Source organism: Monodon monoceros, unplaced genomic scaffold (genome assembly GCF_005190385.1).
Source record: "Monodon monoceros isolate NGI ecotype Baffin Bay Population unplaced genomic scaffold, NGI_Narwhal_1 Super_Scaffold_18, whole genome shotgun sequence".
NCBI lineage: Eukaryota > Metazoa > Chordata > Mammalia > Artiodactyla > Monodontidae > Monodon > Monodon monoceros.
Window position 1 is genome coordinate 171,956,959 of NW_021703774.1, and position 26,136 is coordinate 171,983,094.

At 48.6% G+C, this 26,136-nt stretch overlaps 1 protein-coding gene across 1 annotated transcript; it reads left to right on the plus strand.

Annotated features, from left to right (window-relative positions):
- The first annotated feature begins 20,257 nt into the window (after nt 1–20,257).
- On the plus strand, nt 20,258–21,566 carry NPPB (natriuretic peptide B). Its single transcript, XM_029230953.1, has 3 exons — nt 20,258–20,418; nt 20,678–20,933; nt 21,508–21,566. The coding sequence occupies exons 1-3, from the start codon at nt 20,293–20,295 to the stop codon at nt 21,522–21,524; spliced, it is 399 nt and encodes a 132-aa protein (XP_029086786.1). The 5' UTR covers nt 20,258–20,292; the 3' UTR covers nt 21,525–21,566.
- Nucleotides 21,567–26,136: the final 4,570 nt, after the last annotated feature.

Here is a 26,136-nt window from a genome sequence, read left to right on the forward strand (position 1 = left end):
GTGTGACCCTCCAGGCTGGGCTGGCTCCCTCCTCCTCTCCCGTGCGCTCTCTCGGTTCTCTGCTCCTTCCCTCCCTCCCCTGATCTGTTTCTAGAGCGTCTGCAGGATCTAAGCCACCCTGTGCTTATTCTTGACAATGAGGCCACCGAGTTAGAGGCACTGTGTTTACATCTTATGCTGAATGAACAATGTCTGCCTGTATACGTGCCCTGCGCAGCCCTTCCCAGGGGCTTCAGTGTGAAAGGCGCCCCCTGCAGGTGTGCGAGCAGCAGTGGGAAGCCACTCTTGGCCCTGTGTGCAAGGTCTGCTCTTTCACAGGTGTCCGTGAGGATCCCTGATCCCATTCTCCTGACCCTCGTGAAGAGGCTGTGAACTGCTGGAGGGCCGGCCACTGGCTGGCATCGAGATCCATGAACAGGCTCTTAGCATCTAACTCAGTGAATCTCATTCTTGGGCGTTTATCTTGAGTAAAATATCTAAGACCGCGGCTCTCAGTAAGGTGAAATTTTGCCCCCAGAGGACATCTGGCAACGGCTGGAGGTATTTTTGGTTGTCACAATTTGGGTAAGGGGGTAGAGACCGGGGATGCTGCTAAGTACTCTACAACACATGGACAGCCCCCCGACCCCAACGAAGGATTATCTGGCTCCAAATATCTATAGAACTGAGGCTGAGGAACCCTAATCTAAAAGGACAAAAAGGACAAAAAGCCTACATAGTTAAAGACTTTTATAGCAGCATTATTAAAACTAACAAAAAAAATCTACACGCTATCAAATTAGAAAATAGTTAATTATATTCAGAATATTAAACTCAGAGAACTATAAAGATAAATATGACAGCTCTTTGGAAACATAGGGAAGTAAATTAAAAGTATACATGAATATTATATGTAATTATATATATGGATTCCTCAAACAGTTGAATGAGCATTACCGTATGGCTCACCAATTCCGCTCCTAGGTATGTAACTGAGAGAGGCGGAAACGCATGTCCACATAAAAACTTGTACATGGAGGTTCATGGCCGTGCTATTCATAATAGCCTAAGGGGGAGGCAACTCAAATGTTCATCTGTGGACGAATGAATGAACAAAATAAACAAAACGCGGTATGTCCACACGATGGAATATTATTTGACTATAAAAAGGAGTGAAGTACTGACATATAACGCTACAACATGGACGAACTTTGAAAACATTACGCTAAGTGAAAGAAACCTACCACAGGGGCCACATAGCTTATGATTTCTTCGTATGAGAGATTCAGAATAGGCAAATCTACGGAGACAGAAAGATTAGTGGTTGCTTAGGGCTAGAGGTGATGACGGGGTGTAGGGGATAATGGCTAAAGGGCATGGGGTTTCTCTGAGGTGATGAAAAAGTTCTAAAATTGTCTGTGATGGTGGTTGCATATGTCTGCGAATATACTTAAAGCTATTGAATGATACACTTTAAATGGATGAATTGTACGGCATGTGAATTACATTCAAATAAAATTGTTTAAAAAATACAGACACACATGGATTAAAAGATGTAAGTGCAAAAAGGAAAGTAAACATATATATGCATCATTCAGTCGTCACGTGTCTGGCGAGGCCCCTTCCATGTGTCCAGCCCTGCACCAGCCATTCGTTGTGCATCTGACTCATATCTTGTGTAGCTCCCACCCCAGCGGGGGAATCAGACAAGCCATGGGTAATGAATTATGCTCCAGTGTGAGGAGCCTGTCCATAGAGGTCCATACCGGTCTCCGGGAGGAACAGGGAGGGAGGAAGCAAAACTAAAGAAAGGTGAGGGGGGGTGTGTGAATGGCCGGGTCAAAGCCAGGGTCATGGTGAACATGACACCAAGCTAAGCAGAGCTCTCCAAGTCGTTGTGAAGGGCCCGGGGACTCAGGGCCTGCCTGTCAGTCAGTTCAAGGGAGCAGCTTGTGCTGCAGAGAAGAAAAGTGGAAAGTGAGATGCGCCAAACTGTGGAGGGACTCAGGAGACTGGGGAGGAAGTCCGGGTGAAGGTGAGCAGAGAGCTGGGGGCAATAAGACCAATAGTGGGCAGTGGGGCATGGAGGGTTGTAAAGGGTTGAATGGTGGCCTCCAGAAAGGTATGTCTGTATCCCAGCCCCTGGAACCTGCAAATGTGACCTTACTTGGGAAAAGGGTCTTGAGATGAGATCATTCTGGATATGGGGTAGGCTCTCAAGCCAATGACAGGTGTCCTTATAAAAGAAAAAGAGAAGGTGATTTGAGACTCAGAGACCCAGAGGGGAGAAGGTGATGTGAAGCCAGAGGCAGAGATTGGAGGGATGCTGCCATAAGCCAAGGAATGAACACCTGGAGCCACCAGAAGCTGGAAGAGGCCAGGAAGGATCCTCCCCTAGAAACTTCAGAGGGAGCGAGACCCAGCCAGCACCTTGAGTTTGTACTTCTGGTCTCTAAGAATGGTGAGAGAATCGATTTCTGTTGTCTCAAGCTGAGGAATTGGTGGTAATTTATTTCGGCAGCCCTGGGGAACTCATGCTGCTGTGAACATGAGGGAAGGCGTTTTCTCTCTCATCACCTTCAAGTCATCCTCAAAGCCAGAGATCGGGTCTTGCTCACAGTGGAAGGTCCACCACCGAGGGTACAGCCAGGGGCCAGCTGAAACAGTTGCCACTCCAGTTATTTTAACAGAGAGAATTTAACATATAAAAATGTTAATTAGGCATGAAAACCTGAAAAATTAAGAGAACGCTGGGTGTCAAGGAGGGAGACAGTGCAAGAAGAAGCTGTGCCCCCGGACCGGAGTAACGAAGGGTTGAAATGATTAAAACTAGAAGTTTGGAGGAGGGGCCCCATGGGGCTGGGACCCAGACCTCTGAGGAGGATGGAAAAGAAGCAGAAGAGGTCCTTGGGGCCGGCTCTTTGGAACAGGCAGGGCCACACTGAGTGTGAAGTCATGAGTCAGACAGCATCCCTCTTTGGCCTTAAACACCCCACTGGCCCCATCTTACTCGGAATAATTTTAGCCTAAGTCCTAACCAGAAGGCTCTGCTCTGTCCAGCCCTCGCCACCTCTCTGAGCTCATTTCCTCTCTCTCTTTTCTCACCCACTCCACTCCCTAATGCTGGCCTCTTTGTCATTCGTGGACATTCCAACACACTGTAAGGCTGCCCGACCCACTCTTCCTGTAAATATCATTGGGGCACCCTCTTCACCTCCTTCAAGTCTTTGCTCCAATATCACCTCCCTGATGAGTTCTTCCTGAGCTTCCTGCTAACAACTCAACAACCCCTAACACAGCCGTCCCTCATCTCTGCTTTATTTTCCTCCTTAGAATTATCACCTTCTAATATACTAAATATTTCAGTTATTTAGTTTTTTTAAAATTCATTTATTTTTATTTTTGGCTGCACGCAGGCTTTCTCTAGTTGTGGCCAGTGGGGGCTACTCTTCATTGTGGTGCGTGGGCTTCTCACTGCAGTGGCTTCTCTTGTTGTGGAGCACGGGCTCTAGGCGCATGGGCTCAGTAGTTGTGGCTCGCGGGCCCTAGAGCACAGGCTCGGTAGTTGTGGCGCCCGGGCTTAGTTGCTCTGCAGCATGTGGGATCTTCCCGGACAAGGGCTCAAACCTGTGTCCCCCCTGCATTGGCAGGAGGATTTTTAACCACTGTGCCACCAGGGAGGCCCATAGTTATTCGGTTGTTTTGGTCTATCTCCTTCTATTAGAACATAAGCTTCCAGGACTTCTCTGGTGGTCCAGTTGTTAAGACTCCGCGCTTCCAGCGCAGGGGACATGGGTTCAATCCCTGGTCGGGGAATTAAGATCCTACATGCTGCTTGGAGTGGCCAAAATAAAACAAAACAAAACAAACAAACAAAAACTCCCCCAAACCCCATCATCTTCCCAAAGACAAGGCTTTTGTCTCTTTTGTTCACTGCTGTATCCTCGGCACCCAGAAGAAAGCAGGCATTCCATGAATGTTTGTTGAGTGAACAAGTGAGCGAGAACTGCGCCCAGTTTACATGCAGCTGCTATAAAAAGAGAGCGAGTGGCTCCTCATCTCTGAATGGCCCGGCTGCCCGACCTGCCCTTCCCGCCCCTGTCAGGAAGCCGTCTGCTGGGCTTGCTCTGTCCTGGACAGAACTTGAGACTGGCCTGTCACTACTGACCTGCGGCCATCTAGTGCCTCCAAGCCCCCACCAGCCCCGTCCAGCAGGAAGAGAGTGTGGTTTCCTGGGAGGTGTTGGCCAGAGCCTGCCAGCCCAGGGAGGAAAGCTTGGTACAAAGTATGTGTGTCACCCATCACCCTCCGAGCCTTCAGGTCCTAGAAACCTTGTGGGAGATGGTGGCTGAGAGCAGGTGACAGGCCAAAGGGCTGCCTTAAAATAAATTCCTCGCAGGGCCTTGTGACTGTCCTGGCTTCTTCTGTCCCATTTTCGGGCCTGGGGTGTCTTCCTCCCCGTCACATAGAGGACTCAGCTGAACCAGCCCTGACCTGGACAGGCTGTGAGACTTGTCTGAAGAGCAGGTACAGCAGCTGTAACCAGGAGGAATAAGCACCCAAGGTCAAAAACATTATGTGTTTATGATGGCGATGAAGATAAAGGGTATCCGTGAGGGTGGTAGCAGAAAGCAGTAGACTTAGAATAATTCCAGGATGTTTAATAAAGGGGGCTGTTGGGACTTCCCTGGCAGTCCAGTGGTTAAGACTCCACACTGCCAATGCAGAGGGCGTGGGTTCCATCCCTGGTCAGGAAACTAAGATCTCACATGCCACGTGCCGTAGCCAAAAAAAAAAAAGGAGGGGCAGTGTATGAAGGTGTGGACACAGAGTGTAAAGGCCTGCACACAAGCACTATTTACAACAGCCAAGACATGGAAGCAAACTAAGTGTCCATCCACAGAGGAATGGATAAAGAAGATGTGGTACATATATACAGTGGAATATTAGCCATAAAAAAGAATGAAATAATGCCATGCGCAGCAAGATGGATGGACCCAGAGATTGTCATACTGAGTGAAGTAAGTCAGAAACAGAAAGACAAATACCATATGAGATCCCTTATATGTGGAATCTAAAATAGGAAAGAAATGAATTTATTTACAAAACAGAAATAGACTCACAGACATGGCAAAGAAACTTATGGTTACCAAAGGGGAGAGGGAGAGGGATAAATTAGGAGTTGGGGATGAACATATACACACTACTATATATAAAATGGATAACCAACAAGGACCTACTGTAGAGCACAGGGAACTCTGCTCAATATCTTGTAATAAACTATAATGGAAAAGAATCTATCTATATAAAACTGAATCACTTTGCTATACACCTGAAACTAACACAACATTGTAAATCAACTCTATTTCAATAAAAAAATTTTTAAAAATAGTAAATTAAAAAAGGCCTGCACACAGAGAAACCACAGAGAATAGCGTCCAGGGGAAGCAGCAGTGTCTGGACCACCCCACCTAAGCTGGAAGCAGCCTGAGACCGAGAGGGCGGAGGGGGAGGGGGGGTGCCAACCCTAAGAGATGGGGCAGCTGGAGCTGGCAGACAACATACCATGGCCTCCCTCTCTAATCTTACTCCCTGGGATATTTTGCTGCCTCCACCACCGGGTGGATCCAACACGAAGCCAGAGGGCACATAAGCCAGTCCATATGAGCCATAAAAGTCGGCCTCCTGGGGCACTGAGCAGAGTGAAGGATGCCAGGAAGCTCCACAGGGGCACAGTGAAGATTTCCAGCGCAAAAGACAGCTATTGTTTATCAGGAAAACGTAGCCATCAAATAGATTAACTCAGTTAATACCTCTAAAGTATACTGGCAAGCTTAACAGTGAGCACCTGCATTCACATCCCTACACACATCCTCTCCTACGTACATAAGGTTTACAAAGAACGCAAATACAACCACACATGACCCACTTCTTCAACATTATTAGGAGACAGAGAACTCAGCAAACTGAAACTTACCTGTAAGCCCCAAACACCAAATTCCAGCAGAGCTACTTTGCCCTTGTAAATCTGTGGTTGGGGACAGCGGAGGAGGGAGGCTTAAAAGATTCAGTAAAAAGAGGAGGACAGGAAGGGGGAGGACAGCAGAGCTCATAGACAAAGTGTAGACAGAGTTGTTCCTAGAAGGAGTAAGTCCAGCTGTGTGTCCAAATACTGATCCTGGGTCTGGGACCTTGTGGTTCACGGCATCAACTACAGGGAAGGGGCTTGAAAGTGAATAGGTCAAAGGTGGCAGGTTTGGGCTTCCCTGGTGGCGCAGTGGTTGAGAGTCCGCCTGCCGATGCAGGGGACACGGGTTCGTGCCCCGGTCCGGGAAGATCCCACATACCACGGAGCGGCTGGGCCCGTGAGCCATGGCCGCTGAGCCTGCGCATCCGGAGCCTGTGCTCCGCAACGGGAGAGGCCCCAACAGTGAGAGGCCCGCGTACCGCAAAAGAAAAAAAAGGTGGCAGCTTTGATAAAGCAGTGCTTTTGGGAGAGAATCCCATTAACAGACGGGGTGGCTTACCTCCAAGATGCTCGCCATCAATTCCTGCCCTTCCTATAGATGCATGCCTCTCTCCCGTTGTATTAGTTTGCTGGGGCTGCTGTAACAAAGTATCACGGATCAGGGGGCTTAAGCAACAGAAGTTCATTGTTTCACAGTTCTGGAGGCTGGAAGTCCAGAATCAAAGTGTTGGCAGGGTGGGTTCCCTCTGAGGTCTGTGAGGAAAGGGTCTGCTCCAGGACTCTTCTTGGCTTGTATATAGATGGCTGCCACTCTTCTTGCTGTGACTCTTCACATCCTCTTTCCTCTACACATGTCTCTGTGTCCAAATTTCCCCTTTTTATAAGGACATCTGTCATATTGGATTAGGGCCCCCGTGAATGACTTCATTTTAACTTGATTTTCTCTGTAAAGACCCTATTCCCAAATAGGATCACATTCTGAAGTACTGGAGATTAAATTTCGAGGCGACACAGTTCAATTCATAACCCCCACTGGGAGGTGGAATCCATTTCTCCCTGCATCTGAGGGGGTCTGTGACTGTTTCAACCAACAGAAAATGATGGAGGACACACCATCCAGGCCTAGCTTATCAGAAGACTGGCAGCTTCCACCTTGGGACCACTTGCTATGGGGAAAACCACTACCGCTGGGAAAGCTCAAGGTGGCCACACGGGGAGGGAGATGGACTCGGCTGGCCTTATTCCAGCCACTCCAGCTCAGGTAACAGCAGTGAATGAAGTCTTCAGACCACTCATCTCAGCCATCATCTTTTTTTTTTTGGCCCCGCTGCACGGCTGGCGGAATTTTAGTTACCTGACTAGGGACTGCGGATCGAACCCGCGCCCCCTGCCGTGGAAGCACAGAGTCTTAACCACTGGACCACCAGGGAATTCCTGTCGCCTCAGCCATCATCTGAGGATAACCCTTTGAGGCACCTCAAGTGAGAGCAAGGAAGCTGAGCCTCACCAACCCCTAGGACCAGGAGACACAATAAAATGATGGTTATTTTAAGCCCCTATATTCTGTGGGGGGCGTTGTTATGCAGCAAAAGGTAACAAAACAATAGAGAAATGGCCCTTGGAGACGTGGCAGTGACTAGAGGGAAATAAGGGGGTGTTAGGGTTGAACTGTGTCCCCTCAAAATTCGTATTTTGAAGTCCTAACCCCAAGTACCTCAGACTGTGACTGCATTTGGAGATAGGGTCTTTAAAGGGGTGATTAAACTAAAATGAGGTCATTCAGGTGGGACTAATCGAATAGGACTGGTATCCTTATAAGAAGAGGAAATTAGGACACAGACATGCACAGGCAAAGACCATGTGAAGATGCAGGGAGAAGACGGCCACCTACAAGCCGAAGAGAGAGGACCTCAAAAGTAACCCACCCTGAATGTAACTTGATACAGCCACTATGGAGAACAGTATGGGGGTTCCTTAAAAAACTAAAAATAGAACTACCATATGACCCAGCAATCCCACTACTGGGCATATACCCTGAGAAAACCATAATTCAAAAAGAGTCACGTGGGCTTCCCTGGTGGCGCAGTGGTTGAGAGTCTGCCTGCCAATGCAGGGGACACGAGTTCGTGCCCCGGTCTGGGAAGATCCCACATGCCGCAGAGCGGCTGGGCCCGTGGGCCATGGCCGCTGAACCTGCGCGTCCGGAGCCTGTGCTCCGCAACGGGAGAGGCCACAACAGTGAGAGGCCCGTGTACCGCACAAAAAAAAAAAAAAAAAAAAAAAAAGTCATGTACCACAATGTTCATTGCAGCATTATTTACAATAGCCAGGACATGGAAGCAACCTAAGTGTCCATCGACAAATGAATAGATAAAGAAGATGTGGCACATATATACAGTGGAATATTAGCCATAAAAAGAAACAAAATTGAGTTATTTGTAGTGAGGTGGATGGACTTAGAGTCTGTCATACAGAGTGAAGTAAGTCAGAAAGAGAAAAACAAATATCGTATGCTAACACATGTATATGGAATCTAAAAAAACCCCCAAATGGTTCTGAAGAACCTAGGGACAGGACAGGAATAAAGACACAGACGTAGAGAATGGACTTGAGGACACAGGGAGGGGGAAGGGTAAGCTGAGACGAAGTGGGAGAGTGGCACTGACATATATACACTACCAAATGTAAAATAGATAGCTAGTGGCAAGCAGCCACATAGCACAGGGAGATCAGCTCGGTGCTTTGTGGCCACCTAGAGGGGTGGGATAGGGAGGGTGGCAGGGAGGGAGACGCAAGAGGGAGGGGATATGGGGATATAAATACACGTACAGCTGATTCACTTTGTTATACAGCAGCAACTAACACATCATTGTAAAGTAATTATACTCCAATAAAGATGTTAAAAAAAAAAAAAAAGAAAGAAACTCACCCTGCAGACACTGTGATCTCAGGCTTCCAGCCTCCAGAACTGGGAGAAAATAAGTTTCTGTTGTTTGAGCCACTGAGTCTGTGGTACAAACGTACCTCATTTTACTGTACTTGTGTTTTTTATAAATTGAAGGTTTGTGGCAAACCTCTGTTGAGCAAGTCTATTGGAGCCATTTTTTCAACAGTGTTTGCTCACTTTGTGTTTCTGTGTCACTTTTTGGTAATTCTCACAATATTTCAAACTTTTTTCATTACTCTGTTATTTGTTACGGTGATATCTGATCAGTGATCTTTGATGTTACTACTCCAAGAAGATTATGACTTGCTGAAGACTCAGATAATGGTTAGCATTCTTTTTTTAGCAATAAAGAATTTTTAAATTAAAGTATGTACATTTTAAAAGACATAATGCTATTGAACACTTAATAGATGACGGTATAGTGTAAACGTAACTTTTATATGCACTGGAACACCAAAAAATCTGTGTGACTTGTTTTATTGCAATATTCGCTTTATTGCTGTGGTCTGGAACTGAACCCACAATATCTCCCAGGTCTTCCTGTACTTTGTTATGGCAGCCTGAGCAAACTAATACAGAGGGGAAATTAAGGATCTTATAGAAACTAAAGAGAAACAAGATGTGCCAACCCCTGTTCCTTCCCTCATCCCGCTACCAACATCCATTTAAAAACTGCACAATACTGACATAAAGTGTGTTTTTGAACTAAGAATCTGTCCACATAATACCCAGGCATATGAAAAATTAATCTTGCTTTATACAGACTTTAAAACCCTGCAATAAAATATAAAAACTAAGAAGAAGAATGACACAAAACAGGAAGAAATGCAGTGAAAGTTGCTTAAATTCAGGAAAGACATTGAATATAAAGACAAAATCATATTAGAAATGAAGAATAAATAACAAGATGCCCAGAAGCAGATAGATTCAAATGAATATTTAAAAAACACATTGAAGAAAGGAGAGAGAGAGAGAATGAAACAAAAAAGTAAAAAGGGAAAAAGTGGTTGAAATTGAGATGGGCAAAGAAAGTCTAACATAGAGATAATTGTAGCTCCTGAAAGTAAAAACAAAACAATGCACCATGATTAATATTTAAAACCATAATGCGAGAAAATCTTTCTGAAATAAAAGAAAATTTAAATTTCCAAAAAACTGAGAACTGACCTGAAACCATCAACTCCAAGACAGTTACTGATAAAATTATTAGAAAAAATCATCGGGTCACTCAGGCTAAAATAATACACTGAATATTTATGAGGGTAATAAATTAGGCTATGATCAGACATCCCAAGAGCAGCGTACAAAGCAAGGCAACAGCAGAGAGAGCAGCATTTTCAAGAGACTCAAGGAAATAAAGTGTGAGTCAAGAACCTTCTGTCTAGTCAAGTTGTCCTTCAAGTATAAAGGGTATTGAAGAACAGGCTTGAAATCAACGAATATAGTTAACAGGTGCCCTTTTAGAGAAATCTGCTAGACAGTTAACTTGATCCAACCAAGAGGTAATTGGGAAAACCTAGGTTAAAAAGCTGATGGTGAGCATTTAATATATTTATATGCAGAGCAAAAACTAGAACAAAGTTTGGGATATGGGTGGAAGAATAGTACCAATCAATAGAGAGGAAGTTTAATATATCAAAAGACACTATTGGTACATTTCAATGCACATTAATATGAAAACCTAGATGAATAGATCAATTATTAGGGAAATGTGGTTTTCCAAGATTAACTGCGGCTGAGATAAAATGAAATTTTAAATAGACCTATTTCTATAGAAGAGGCAGAAAAACTTTTCTACAAACTACCCCTGCAAAAAACCCAAAACACCAAAAAAACAAAACAGAAGACAAACAAAAAACCAGTCCCATATTGTTTCATGGGAGAAATTCTACCACAACCTTAGAGTCGAGATAGTCCCAAGGCTCCATTCATTGTTTCAGAACACAGAAAATTAAAGGAAATTTTCCATTGTTTTTACTGATATAATTCATATCCAAAAATTTAACCATACATTTAGAATATTCATAAGGATGTGCAACCATCATGACTAGTTCCAGAACATTCGCATCACCCTGGAAAGAAACTCTGCTCCCATTAACAACTATTCCCTGTTCACCCTCTTCTTCCAGTCTCTGGCAACCACTAATCTCCTTCTGTCTCCATGGATTTGCCTATTCTGAACATTTCATATAAATAGAATCACATAATATGCGGTCTCTTGTGTCTGCCTCTTTCATTTAGCATGATATTTTCAAGGTTCATTTATGTTGTAGCAAGTATCAGTACTTTATTCTTTTATGAGTAGATAATATTCCTGTATGGCTCTGCTATGTTTTGTTTATCCATTCATCTGTTGATGGACATGTGAATTGTTTCCACTTTTTAGCTATGATAAAACTGCCAGCCGCCTAACACAGGGAGATCAGCTCGGTGCTTTGTGACCGCCTAGAAGGGCGGGATAGGGAGGGTGGGAGGGAGATGCAAGAGGGAGGAGATATGGGGATATATGTATATGTATAGCTGATTCACTTTGCTATAAAGCAGAAACTAACACACCATTGTAAAGCAATTATACTCCAATAAAGATGTTAAAATTTTTTTTTCTTTTGTTGATGTTACCTAAAAAAAAAAAAAAGCTGCTATAAACATTTGTATACAAGTGTTTGTATGGACATATTTTCATTTTTCCAGGGTATATGATCAGGAGTAGAATTACTGGGTCATGTGGTAACTCTATGTTAAACCTTTTGGGGAGCCACCATAGTGTTTTCCAAAGGAGCTGCATCATTTTCCATTCCCATTAGCCACGTAAGAGGGCTCTGATTTCTGCACAGCGTTGTCAACCCTTGTTATTTTTCTTTTTAAAAAATTATAGGGCTTCCCTAGTAGTGCAGTGGTTAAGAATCTGCCTGCCAATGCAGGGGACACGGGTTTGAGCCCTGGTCCGGGAAGATCCCACATGCTGCGGAACAGCTAAGCCCGTGTGCCACAACTACTGAGCCTGCACTCTAGAGTCCACGAGCCACAACTACTGAGCCCGCATGCCACAGCTACTGAAGCCTGTGTGCCTAGAGCCCGTGCTCCGCAACAAGAGAAGCCACCGCAATGAGAAGCCTGTGCACCACAACGAAGAGTAGCCTCTGCTTGCCGCAACTAGAGAAAAGCCCGCACACAGCAACAAAGACCCAATGCAACCCAAAATAAATAAATAAATAATTTAATTTTAAAAAATTATAGCCATCTTAGTGCATAAAGTGGTATCTCACTGTGGTTTTGATTTGCATAATATGTATATTGTCTTTGGGGAAATATCTATTCAAAATCCTTTGCCCATTAAAAGAAAATTGGGTTATTTGTGTTTTTATTGTTTTTTTAATTTTTTCTCTTTAAAAAAATTTATTTATTTTATTTATTTATTTTTGGCTGCATTGGGTCTTTGCTGCTGCACATGGCTTTCTCTAGTTGCGGTGAGCAGGAGCTACTCTTCATTGCAGTGCACGGGCTTCTCATTGCAGTGGCTTCTCTTGTTGCCGAGCACGGGCTCTAGGCGCCCTGGCTTCAGTAGTTGTAGCATGCGGGCTCAGTAGTTGTGGCACACAGGCTTAGTTACTCCGCGGCATGTGGGATCTTCCCAGACCAGGGATTGAACCCGTGTCCCCTGCATTGGCAGATGGATTCTTAACCAGTGCACCACCAGGGAAGCCCTGTGTTTTTATTGTTGAATTGTAAGAGTTCTTTATATATTCTGGACATTTAAATATATGATTCACAAATATGTTCACATTTTCTTGATAGTGTCCTTTGATGCATGAAATTTTAAAATTTTGATGAAGTCTAACTTATCTACTTTTTCTTCAGTTGCCTGTGTGTTAGGTGTTATATTTTACCTAATCTGGGAGAGAGAAAATAAATGTGGCAAAATATTAAATACTGGTTTTATCTGAGTAAGGGGTATGTGGGACTTCCCTGAATTATTCTTGGAACTTTTCTTTTAATATATTTTTTTATACAGCAGGTTCTTATTAGTTATCCATTTTTTACATATTAGTGTATATATGTCAATCCCAATCTTTCTTATAAGTTGGAAATTAGCTCAAAATAAAAAGCAGCTGGCCTTAGAAAGCCTTCAGTACACTGGGAGTGTGGATGTCACATGGTGTGATGTGTTTGTGGTATAGACAGGTCCATGCATTCCTATAGCCCCCCTGAATCACAGATACAGGCCTTATGCCCATCTCACAGTTGAATCACTGCCTTCCCGTGTGACCCTGGGTAGGGACCTTTATCTTTCCGGGCCTCTGTTTTCCCATCTGTAAAATGAGGAGAGGGGCCAGAGGCTACGTTTTCCAGGGCAAACGTGGAGATGCACTGGGGAGAGGAGGAAGAAGAGAGCTCGGGGGCGGTGATGGCCAGAGATTCCTTTCAGCAGCAGCAGCTCCTGTTTTTGGGGGGCTGACCTGACCCAGGGTGGGTTTTTTTTTTTTTTACTAAGTTTATTTATTTATTTTTGGCTGTGTTGGGTCTTCGTTGCTGCGCGCCGGCTTTCTCTAGGTGGGGCGAGTGGGGGCTACTCTTTGTTGCAGTGTGCGGGTATCTCATTGCCGTGGCTTCTCTTGTCGCGTCACAGGCTTTAGGTGCATGGGTTTGAGTAGTTGTGGTGCGCGGGCTCAGTAGTTGTGGCTCGAGGACTCTAGAGCACAGGCTTGGTAGTTGTTGCGCATGGGCTTAGTTGCTCCGCGGCACGTGGGATCTTCCCGGACCAGGGCTGGAACCCGTGTCCCCTGCATTGACAGGCAGATTCTTAACCACTGCACCACCAGGGAAGTCTCCCTGGGGTGGGTTTAAGGGAGGGATGAACTTAAACTGCATCCTATTCTTTATTCCGCTCCTACCCAAACATTTCCTTTGCCCAGTGGGAGTGGAACCCTGTCCCAGGCAAGAAGGTGATGGTGAACTAAGTGTGAGGGAAAAGCAAACTCCACCCTGAGCTGATGCTGAGCAGAAAGTTCTGAGAAGACATTAAGCTGTTTGACTACAGAAGTTTTAGAGAATGCTCGCTTGCAAAAGGAGCCCCACAGGACCAAGGGCCAAACATATGCCACATGCAGTTATTTAATAAATGTTTGATGGTGAAGATGTCAAGTCCTAATGTGAAAGATCTCTAGGGAGAGATTCCACAGTCTTTCTGGCAAGGACAGGATGGAGGCTCCAAGTGCCCTTATCTAAGATTGAGCTGCGGGAAGCACAGGGCGCAGAGATTAGAAAACAACCAGCAGGACTTCCCTCGTGGCACAGTGTTTAAGAATCCATCTACCAATGCAGGGGTCACGGGTTCGATCCCTGGTCTGGGAAGATCTCACATGCTGCAGAGCAACTAAGCCCGTGCGCCACAACTACTGAGCCTGCGCACTAGAGCCCGCGGGCCACAACTACCGAAGCCCGCGTGCCTAGAACCCATGCTCTGCGACAAGAGAAGCCACCGTAATGAGAAGCCTGAGCACCGCAACGATGAATAGCCCCGCCCTCCACAACTAGAGAAAGGCCGCGTGCAGTAACAAAGACCCAACACAGCCAAAAATAAATAAATTTATGTAAAAAAAAAAGAGAAAAAAACAACCAGCAGAGCAGACAAAATTTCTTAGAGCTGGTACCTGCGTGGCGCTCTCCCAAGCGCTGTATGCGGGTTAATCCCTTTGATCCTCACACAGGACCATATTGTTCCCATTTTACAGAAGGGGAAACAGCGGCACAGAGAGGTTAGTGACTTGCTCGAGGTGGCACAGCGGTATCTCTTAGAGCCGAGGGTAGGTTGGTGCTAAAATCTCACCCATCCCTCAGCCCCACCTCCGCAGGCTGGGTGCGGAGAATGAGGCCCCCGTGGGATGCGACTTCCACAGAGCCGGAAGCTCAGTGACCAGACAGGACTCGCATCAGGGGTTGGGGTCGTGAGCCTGTGCTCTTTCCTCTGATACAGGGGGAGGGATGGGGTGGGGGGAGCCTGCGGAACGATGATGACCACGAGTAGGGGAGGTGCGTTGCAGCTGCCGCGGCCCCGTAATTAGCCGCTGGGGCTGGGGTTCGGCGCCACTGGGCACGACCCTCTTGACCCTCTGAGCCAAGGGCCGCGCTGTCTCCGCCCCGGGGGGCCGCGAGGTGGTCAAACGTGGGATGTCAGCGCCTTTGAGGGCGAGCTGCGGGGGACCCTCGCAGTGAAGGCAGGCACCGGGTACCCAAGGGCCGCGAGGTGGAACGGGGTGCGGGCGCTAATGAAATTTGGGGAATGCCCCGCTCACTCTGATTCCCACCTCCAGTACCTGCGGACGGAAGAACCCCGTGCAAGGGAGAAGCGCGCAATCCCCACCCTCCACTCCCCGTCTAGTGCTGCCAGGCTGAGCACGTAAAAATATAGGAAGCCCAGTTAAACCTGAATTTCAGACAACTAGGGACTAACATTTTAGTGTATGTAAGCCCCAGTCTACTGGGCTGAGCTGTGCCAGCAGGGATTCCGCTTGTGGGAGAGTCCCAGAGTTGGCACCTGGCCTCAGGTGGATACTCATTAATGCTCTCTCTCCCGGCCAGTCTAGATAGGAGACGTTTAATTAGGGAGTCCCAGGCATGGGGACAGACTCTCCCAGCTGGGGACAGGGCACAAGCCTGTCCATGGTCAGCTCCTCCCTCTGAGGTCAGCTGCTTCCTCCCAGTCAGCCAGGGTGGGCCATGGAGCATCCCTCCAGGGGCTCCCCGACATGGCTGTTCCCCCTGGAGCCCAAACTAGTCCTTTATTTGGTGACCCTGAGCCACTCAAACCAGACAGGCTGAGTGAAGCCAATGCCCCCATCCCCGCCCTTTGAGGTTAAGAGCGGCATCCCTGGAGGACACTGAATGCAGACCCTGTGTCTCTACTGGATTAGCAGGGTCAGAGAGCAATCTCACACCCATTTCCAGGCTCCTGGCTCTGAGCTGAGGTAGTCCTTTGTCTCTTCTCCTGCAGGAGGGAGGCGAGATTCCTGGATCAGGAGGACCTTGGGAGGGAACCGCCTCAGGAGGCAGAGGGACCACTTTCCCATGGTGTCTCTGGCTCAGCATCATAGGCTGCACAAATGTCTGCTGGTGGGGGGAGGTCAACATATGTGTCCTTAGCTCTGCTTCTTAAGGAGCCCTCTTCAGCCTGCTGAAGGGGGAGGTCTGTCTGCCCATTTAGACTGTAAGCAACTTGAAGCCAGGCTTTGGACCTTCTAATTCCTCCACCTATCCCCACTGTGCCAGGATAGAGCTCCTGTAGGATGTGTATTCTGAGGTGTACCTCTCATCCTTCCTCCTGCGTCTCTCCCACCAGCTGATCCAGCTCCGACTTTCTAGCCTTTTGGAAAGTTATTGAACATGTTTTCTGTTTTCTGTCTGACTATGGGGATAAACTCACATTACAAGAGGAGAGATTTAAATTAGACAGTGCTCAGCAGTTTTGTCTGCAAAGGCTCTAGACCTTGGACTGTTACCAAAGGCTGAGATATTTTGTTCTCAAGATACGTTTCTAAAAGAAAGGCATGCCGTTTCTTTTGGGGACTGTGTTGGTTAGGAATCTTTGAGACAGAAGTGACAGAAATCTAACTTAAATTGGTCTAGGCAAAAAAAGGGGGGAATATTTATAAGTTCACATAACCAAAGAGGCCAAAGTAGACTGACTTCAAGCATTGCTGAGTCCGGGGGCCCCAATGATGTCACTAGGATGTCAGCTATGGGGACAAATAATGAGTACAATACTTTTTAGAGGTGGTGGCAGGGATAAGGTGACCCTTTCAGAATCCTTTTTTCCTTATGAGGTTGTAGCAATGCGAAGGAGAGAGGAAAGAAAAGAAAGAGAGAGAGAGAGAGAGACTATTACCCTGCAACACATAAGCAACCCCTCCACTCTAGTCAGATGCTTTGAATATTGCTGGCGAGGCTGCACATGAGATGGGAAGAGTTAATAGCTCTCTTGTTTCAGGCTGCCAAACTCAGACCTTCCTCTGTTAAGCATCAGTCTAGAGACTCACTTCAAGAGCAGAGAAGATCTACACACTCAGACTGGTTTCTAAAGAACCCCGAGCACACACACCACACACACACACACACACACACACACACACACACACACACACACGCCTGTCATAGCTGTGAAGGATCTGATGTCCCTCTGCAGGTGGTTTCTGGCTTTTGGAGAAAGTCTAAGGGTCACAGAAGACGGAGGTATTACTGGGGGCTGGGAGCTGGCAAGCAGACCTAACCATGAACTAGGGGCAGTTGACTATAAGAACACTTTTGTGGCTGGGAGAATTCCTTGTCTAATTCCTTCTTTCTACACAGGGGAAACAGAGTGCCAGGGCAGAGAAAGGACTTGCATAAAGCCACTCAGTGAGACAGCAGTGGGCAGAGGTTCGCCACCAGCTGACTCCTGGGGCAGTGCTCCTTGCTCCCTCTTTACCTTTTTCCTAGATGCCCAGTGCTCTTACGCTGCCCCATAGCTGCCCAGGGCTGGGCTAGAGATGGGGTGAGAAGGGGAGCTGCAGAGAAGTAGCTCAGTACAATTGCAGCTGGGCCATGCTACCTGACAGGCCCAATTGCCCCAAACATTTCCTTCCCTGCATCTTTCTTCTGCCAAGAGCCTAGGTGCTATAGACTGAATGTCTATGTCCCCCACAAAATTCACATGTTGAAACCTAACCCCCAGTGTAATGGTGGAGCCCTCATGAATAGGATTAGTGCCCTTATAAATGAGACCCCAGGGAGCTCTCTCATCCCTTCTACCATGTGAGGTTACAGTGAAAAGAAAGCTTATGAACGAGGAAGGGGGCTCTCACCAGACACTGAATCTGCCAGCACCTTAGTCTTATACTTCCCAGTTTCCAGAACTAAAAGAAATAAATTTGTGTTGTTTCATCCAACCAATCTACGGTAGTTATTCTATTACAGCAACCTGAATGGACTAAGACACTGGGGGTGGTAGTTGAGCAGTTAACCAGTCCCCCAGCTCTGCCCAGAACAGTCCTCATCTTCCCTCTCATGGCTGATTCATTCTTATCCCTCAAAACATTAGCCCAGAACCACCTTCTCCAGGAAGCTCTCTCCTCAACTGAGTGTTCGTGCCATGTTCCCAGAGCACCCAGGTCTCCGTGCTGGATCAGTCGCCACGTCACCCTAGGGGCCTGTGACTGTGTCTGTTTCTCTCCCTACACTGTATGCTCCTCAAAGGTGGGATTTGTCTTGTCCACTCTGCTTCCCCACCTCCCAGCAGAAAGCTTAGTTTTACCTGCACAGTCCCATTTCATCTTCACAGCAACCCTATGAAGTGGACATGAAAAATCATGAGAGATGAAGCAACTTGCCTGAGTAGCAAAAGACTGAGGTGGGATTGAATCCAGGCAATTTGATCCCAGAGACTGGACTCCAGACCACTGTGAGCCCAGACTTTCAATGAAGACTTGCTGAGCGAAGTAAGGGTCTTCCTTCTTCCTTTGTAGCCAGCACGGCCAGCACCCAGCACCCCCTACCTAGGGTCTGATGTTGGAGAGAACCAACACTGCCGCCACAGCCACCTTTACGGGGGAAGGTCATTAAGTGCCAAGCACTGTGCTCAGGATTTTACATATGTTGTAGTAGTTTCCTATTGCTGCTGAAACAAATTACCCTGAACCTAGGGGCTTCAAATAACACAAATTTATTTTCTTACGGTTCTGGAGATCTAAAGTCTAATATGTATTTCATTGGGTTAAAATCAAGGTGCTGGGGCTTCCCTCGTGGCACAGTGGTTGAGAGTCCGCCTGCCGATGCAGGGGACACGGGTTCGTGTCCCGGTCTGGGAGGATCCCACATGCCGCAGAGCGGCTGGGCCCGGTAGCCATGGCCGCTGAGCCTGCGCGTCCGGAGCCTGTGCTCTGCAACGGGAGAGGCCACAACAGTGAGAGGCCCGCGTACAGAAAAAAAAAAAAAAGTTAAAAATCAATTTAGGTGTAAAAAAGAAAAGAAAGCAGATTAATTTCTCTGAGTTCAGTTTTCTTATCTGAAAAGTGAAGAACTGTAATAACAATTTTCTCACTCAATACCTGGAAGACGCTATTTTTCAGGCCAGGTTTGCTTAGAGGTCTCAGCTTCTGCTCTTTGCTGCCCCTTTCTCCACTTCCGTCATGACACATTTCCTTTCCTAAACCATGCTGCCCCCTCATCCTGCTGCTTCTCAGCACAAGTTATCTGGTAGGGGTGGTGACATCAGTCATGCACACTTTAGGGGGGATTTAATCTGCTGGGTCTCTTCCCAGGGCCATTTTTCTATGGAGCCCCTTTTGTAATCGCAGACAGGAGGCGCAGACCATCTGCGAATGGGAATGAGATCATGGCCGACCAGGTGAAGGAGGCCTTGTGGAAGGCACTCCTTCACACCCTTAGTGTCCCACCAAATAGATAACCGTCTTCCAGTCATCCTTGCTTTTTCCGTTATGTTGGCTTGGTGGGAGAGAGGAGGTGTTGGCACCTGCGGGAGCTGTGATAGAAGCATTCCTGAATGACTTCATCTCTGGGCCTTGCCTCTCAAAATTCCTGTCAAATCAGCTCTACACTTTAAGGGATGGAAGAAGGGTCAGCATTCCAGAAGTTCCTTGTCATACCCAGACTTTTAATCAGGTGACACTGGAGAATTAGCATCCTAGTGCAGGAGGTTGTGAGAGGGCGGAGAGGGGTCTCAGACGTCTCTTGCCCCTTCCCCACGCTTGTCTTTCTGGCAAGGCCCACGTTGAGGAGAGCGAGTCCTCTTGCGTTGTTGGCTCAGAGATATCAGGACCACGGACAGCGGTCAGAGCGCCCGGAAGACCCGCCGCCGAGCAAGGTGCGGAGAGTTACAGGCGGGGAGGGAAGACGCGCTGCGGCACGGGGGTGGCGGCTGGGTCTGTGGTTTCTCTGAGTCACCCCGTGCGCCCGGCAGTTGCGTCGGGCCTCTGATCGCTGGGGTTCCCTCTGCCCTCTCCAGGAATGCGGGGGGGAGGAAAGAGAAAAGAGCCACTCTAAGGCCCCGGGGTTTTTGCAGGAAAGGGGGAAGCGAGAGACAAAGGACCTATAGCGGTGTCTACCCAACCCCGCCAACCCCCCCCCGCCGCGCGCTCCCGTTGTCGGCCAGGCCCATTTCTATACAAGGCCTGCTCTCCCCGGCCTCCACCCCTCCGCGTGGAGAGGTGCATTCCCCCGCCCTGAGCTCAGCGGGCCGGGCCGGAACGCGCCGATAAATCAGAGATAACCCAGAGGGGCAGGGCCGGCCCGGCTCTCAGGACGGGGGATAAAAGGCCGCCGTTGCCCGAGGACCCAGCGGATGAGACGTGAACCGGGACCGAGCGCAGCGGCAGCGGCGGCAACCTCTCTCCGCCCCTCCAACGACATGGACCCCCAGACGACGCTGCCCCGGGCGCTCATGCTCCTTCTGTTTTTGCACCTGTCGCTGCCACGCTGTCGTTCCTACCCGCTAGGTGGCCCCGGCCCGGCCTCGGAACTGCGCGGGATACAGGTGAGCGCTGTCGAACTGCGTAAACCCGGCTCGCCGGGAGGGCACCGACAGCAGCAATTAACGGGTCCCCACCTACCCCCACCCACAGTCCCAAGAGGTCCCCACCCTCCCCTGGGAATTAGTGATAAGAGAGTGAGAAAGCGGCGAGGCTGGGGGCGGGGACCCCCGTCCCCAAGGCGGTCGGTTTGCCTTGGCGCCATCGAGAGCGGCTGAGCCCAGGTGCGGGTTCCTAAGGCTCCGCCTCCCCCACCCATCGCAGGAACTGCTGGGCCGTCTACGAGGCAGGGTCTTGGAGCTGCAGGCCGAGCAGATGGACCTGGACCCCCTTCAGCAGGGCCACAGCCTCGCAGAAGCCTGGGAGACCCGGGCGGCCGCCCCCGCGGGGCTCCTCGGGCCCGGCAACAGCGTCCTCCAGGCCCTGCGGGGAATACGCAGCCCCAGGATGATGCGCGACTCCGGCTGCTTTGGGCGGAGGCTGGACCGGATCGGCTCCCTCAGCGGCCTGGGCTGCAATGGTGAGCACCCACCCCCCATTCCCACCGCGTGCCGCCTTTCTGGGTTTGAAGTCTCGGGACCAAACTTTGAGCAAAGGACACCTGGATATCACTCTTTCTTGCCGTCAGTCCTCAGGGTCGAGGAGAGCCTTTCTGGAAATATTAAATTTTGACAACATTCATTACCATGCCTGCGAGTTCCCACCCACCTTCTAACCCCCTCCTGCCTCTCTCACCAAAAGGGGCAGAATCACCTTAGGTCGTAACTCGGTCATCCCATGAATTACATCCGTGTAACTCGGTCAATTGCCTTGGCAGCCCCTTCTTGGCGCAGAAAGGGTATTAAACATTTTCCTCCTGGTTTCCCCTGAACTGTCTAGAGCTGCAAGGGCAGAGGGCAGGATCACCAGGGGGACGGCAATCCCCAGTTTACAACGAGGAAAGCACGGTCCAGGGAGGTAGATTATTCCAAAGCCTCAGACACCCAGATGGACTGAAGAGGGGGGAGGCACATGTGGCACCTGGTGAGGGGAAGCTCAGGTCCTGCCTGCCTCCCACCCGGATGTAACCATCACTCTCTCTCTTCCCCACACAGTGCTGAGGAGGTATTAGGAGGAGGTCCTGGCTGCATCTGATCCTCCCTCAACCCCCTGCTCCCCTTTGAAGCAACTCCTATTTATTTTTACTTATGTATTTATTTATTTGTTTGTTTTATATGAGATGGTTCTTATCTTTGGACACGAATTTTCCATGATGAAATAAAGTCAATATTATAGCTTTTTTCTTTTGAAATTGATTTGTCTCAGTGCTCTAAAAAGTAATCCGTCATTGAAGAACAGTCAAACCCTGTGTTTTCTTGAAGATCCCAAAGATGTCCTAATGGTGGGGTGGGGGACACGGCTTCAGGGGCTGGTCAAACAGTTGGGGGGGTGGGGGGTGGTGGCTGCTTTGCTTTAAGGGCTTTTCATGCTCTGAAAGGTCTCTAAATATCTCAAGCACTTGAGACGCTTCCCAGAAACTACTTTTCCGAGGCCGGCAGTTTCTCCCTGGGAGCTGAATGGGCCCTGAGGTATTCCTGTGACATGAGGGTGTGTGTCAAGGTATCTGCCGCTTGACGGTAGCCTTCCTTTGCCTGGAATCCTGCCATTAGAGGCCCTCTCCCTGTATTTGTCGTTTCCAGAAGCTCTCAGAGATTGGAGGCGCTGTGTGTGTGTGTGTGTGAGAGAGAGAGAGAGAGAGAGAGAGAGAGAAAGAGATATGCCAGCTTATTTGCATTCCTGATGGGGGTGAGCCCTCCATCTGCCCCAAACCTCAGGTTCAAGTCTTCAATTCCTGATGTCATCCTGGAAAGGAGGCTTCTAAACCCTGAGTTTAATAGCATTTTCATTTCCTGAGCCCATAAGTTTAGAAGTGCCTGAAAGAGGCCCAGCATTTCAGGGTGCCTTCCTTCGGGGCCCCACGTCTTCACTTCCTCTCTGCCTTAGAGGGAGAAGACCTTTATTCCAAGGCAGAAAAGGAGACAAGCACTAGAATCCTGCTGTGTTGCCTTAATCAGCAGGGAGTCCTGGTAGAGGTCACTGCCCTCTCCTCTCAGGGTCCTCCTTCCCCTGCATCTTGGGTTCCAGGCACCCCAGGTCATGCTGCAGAGCTCTCTCCTGCTTTCAGGCTCCCAGGCTTCAGCTCATGCAGTTTCCTTTGCCTAGAATGCCTCTTACGATCCCAGCTCTGCAGGAGGACAGGACTATTATTATCCCCTCTTTATGGATGAGAGAACTGAGACCCAGAAAAGGGAAGCATCTTACCTGAAAGCATTCAGCTGCTAAGTGCCAACACTGAGGTTTGAGCAGAGATCCACGTGACTCTCTCATGGCTTTTCTGCTGTCCTCATCTGATGTTTCTTTGAGTGAGAGGGAAAGAGAAGTGGTGGGTCTTCGTGTTATTTCTCATTTTAACCCAGTGTGCATTAGACATATCTAATGAGATTCAGATTTTGAAGGTAAGGTTTTAGGACCAACTTATTTTCCAATAAAACTGTGAGCCATCTTTGCCTAATGTTTTTTTTGTTTTGTTTTGTTTTGTTTTTGTTTTTTTTGCACTACGCGGGCCTGTCACTGCTGTGGCCTCTCCCGCTGCGGAGCACAGGCTCCGGACGCGCAGGCTCAGCGGCCATGGCTCATGGGCCCAGCCGCTCCACGGCATGTGGGATCTTCCCGGACCGGGGCACGAACCCGTGTCCCCTGCATTGGCAGGCGGACTCTCAACCACTGCGCCACCAGGGAAGCCCTGCCTAATGTTTTTGACCCAGGACGGTAATGAGTAATTAGCACAGTTAACATTTATAAAGGCCTCACTATGTACCAGGCCCAGTTCCATGAACTCATATTAGTCCTTGCAACAACTATGCAGGAAGAACTCTTATTATCCTTCATTTTACAGATGGGGAAATCGAGGCACAGAGAGGTAATGTGACTTTCTCAGGGTCCCGCAGTTAGTAAGTGGCAGAGCCAGGATTCAAGCCCACACATACTGGTCCAGCAGCCAGGCCCCTAGCCACTGCACAACCCAACCTTTCCCAAGCCAGTGAATTAGGCTTGCTGGTGGGTTGGAAGGTCCCCCTCTTAATGGCATCACTCAGTTCCCCATTTGGGGCTGCTGCGTATTGGCAACTTTCTCCCCCTGCTCAGGTGATGAAGACAGACCTCCTCCCAGAATGCCCACTCTACAAACCCAGCCAGCACTTCAGAATTCTTCCAGGTAAGTCCAGCTCTTCCATAAGTAGGGCTCAGGCAGTGGAGTCTGTATGTATGATACAGATATATCCTGTTACTTGAACCTTTTCCCCAAGCAAAAGTCCAGGAGAGAGGACCCCAAAACAAACTGTGAAGGAAGCAAATATGTCTTCTGGAGGATGGGGAGTGGGTGGCCTGACGTACCCAATGAAGTGACATCTCATTGAGCTCCCCCTGTGTTTGGTGTTTGCGGGCAGTGCTGTGGCACGTGCATCATCTATGGGTGCCCTTTAGAACCAGCCCTCCCTCACCTGTGACCCTGGCCCCTTCAAACACGTCCCCATGTAGCTATAGCCATGGCCTTAACCTCCCTGACTTTCCTATTATCAACCTCGTCCTCCAAAGAAGCTGCCAGATTATGTATCTCCATGGATGCTTGTCACTGGAATCTACCCAGAAAGACATGTTGGTGGACACAGGCCCAAGGATGCCTAGCCCACGGCTTCACAGCTGGAAGGAGCTTCAGTAGAGGGTAGACTGGCTTTGCTGGGTCTCCAGTTTTGAGGTTACTGAAGTCAGGACAGTGTTGGGCCTGAACGCTACATCTCATGTCACTGATGCTGCGTTCCCCTCTCCATCCCTCTCGTGGCAGCTTTGACTTTTTTTTTTTTTTTTTTGCCACACCGCGTGCCTTGTGGGACCTGGGACCTTAGTTCCCCAACCAAAATCGAACCCAGGCCCTCGGCAGTGAGAGCACGGAGTCCTAACCCCTGGACTGCCAAGGAATTCCCAGCTTTGACCCTTCTGAGAATGATTTGTGGCAAGAAAGAAAAGTGCATTCTTTCCTCATGCAGAACCAGGTGTAAACAAAGTCATGAACTTGGCCATTTGTCTTTGTTCGTGTTGCAGTTCTCAACCTTCTATCCCTGTCTCTGTAGGATTTTTCATGCAATCAATGCCTTTCTACTAAGTGGCCCGTTTCTCCCGTGGGGTCAGGAGCCAGGCTCCATACAGCTGCCTGGGCATCCTGGAACATTTCAGCCATGAGACCTTGGCTCCCACCCTTGTGCCCCCAGTATCTTGTCTCTGGCACTGCCAAGTATAGCCCCTGCCCTTGCTGCTTCAGTGCACACCAGCCCTAATTTCATCCAGCAGCACTGCACTTTCCTGCCCGAGGACTTTCCCTGGCAGCCAGAGTCCACTTCTTGCGGGCAGGCAGGAAGTGCTGGGGAATTGACACCGACCAGGAACAACCCTCAGCCAACACCTAGGAGAGCCCTCTGTTCACAGGTTGTGTGTATCTTTCACTGGTTACTGGATTTCTCTGCGGGGGGGTTGGGATTAAGCTGCAACTGCCCACAGTGATCCGTGCAGCTAAACTCCTTCTCTCTCTGGTCACTTCCCCACTCTCCTGCCAGTATTTCCTGGGATTATCTCCAAAATAAACTACTTTGCTTGAATACTTGTCTCAGATTCAGGAGAACCCAAACTATGACACTCCCGAATGAGTAAACCGTCTCCCAGGGCTCCACCCTCGATGACTTCAGCCCTTGGAATCTTCCTTGACTCCATTCTTTGGCTGGACCACCCAGGCAGGTACCATGTCCACTCCTCCTTCCTTCCCTCACCACTCATATTGGCACACCAGCTTCCTAACTGGCCTCCCTGCCCTGGACTCCTCGATCTGGTTCTTCCTGCATCGGGGGAGAGAGCAGAACCTTCATGCCTTAGCCAGCGGGTGAGGCATGAAGGTTCTGTGAGGCCCCTAGGGAGGGCAAGGTGCAGGGGTGGGCCCTCATGTATGTCCTTGGGTGGTATGCTGGAGGGGGTGTTTGTGAATCACGGTCATTGTGGATGTAATTAGTTGAGGTGAGGTCATACTTGAGTAGGGTGGGCTCCTATTCCAATATGATTAGTGTCTTTATAAGAAGAAAAGAGAGAAACACAGAGAGGGAAGACGGTCATATGATGACAGAGACAGAGATTGAAGGGATGCATCTACAAGTCAAGGAATGCCAAAGATTGCCGGCAGCTACCAGAAGCTGCAAGAGACGAGGAAGGATCCTTCCTTACAGGTTGTGGAGGGAGCCTGGCCCTGCTGACACCTTGATTTCAGACTCTAGCTTTCAGAACTGTGAGACAATACACTTCTGTTGTTTTAAGATACCCAGTTTATGGTACTTTGTTACAGCAGCCCTAGGGATCTAATGTAGTGCCCTCATCCTTTTCTCTCCTCATAGACTGTTCGAAGGTGCTGGGTTCCACAAAGCTCTCTGGAGATGTGCAGCATGACCAACCAGCCGACCGACCAACCACTAAGCTGTTTTTGCAAAGCTGTGACCAGCTTGGTAACATATCACTTTATATTTGCTCTTTCTCTTTCCTTACCTGTGGTGGGCAGCCTCTGAGATGGCCCCCATTGATGCTCATCTCCTGCTATTCATCCCTTGGAGATGAATACCATCCCTCATTCCTCCCTCTGAGTATGGGCTGGA

Bases quoted from the DNA above. Each gene is read 5' to 3' on its own strand.
- NPPB (XM_029230953.1), top strand. From the start codon at position 20,293: ATGGACCCCCAGACGACGCTGCCCCGGGCGCTCATGCTCCTTCTGTTT. The intron at 20,419-20,677 runs GTGAGCGCTGTC...CACCCATCGCAG, and splicing joins CGGAACTGCGCGGGATACAG to GAACTGCTGGGCCGTCTACG.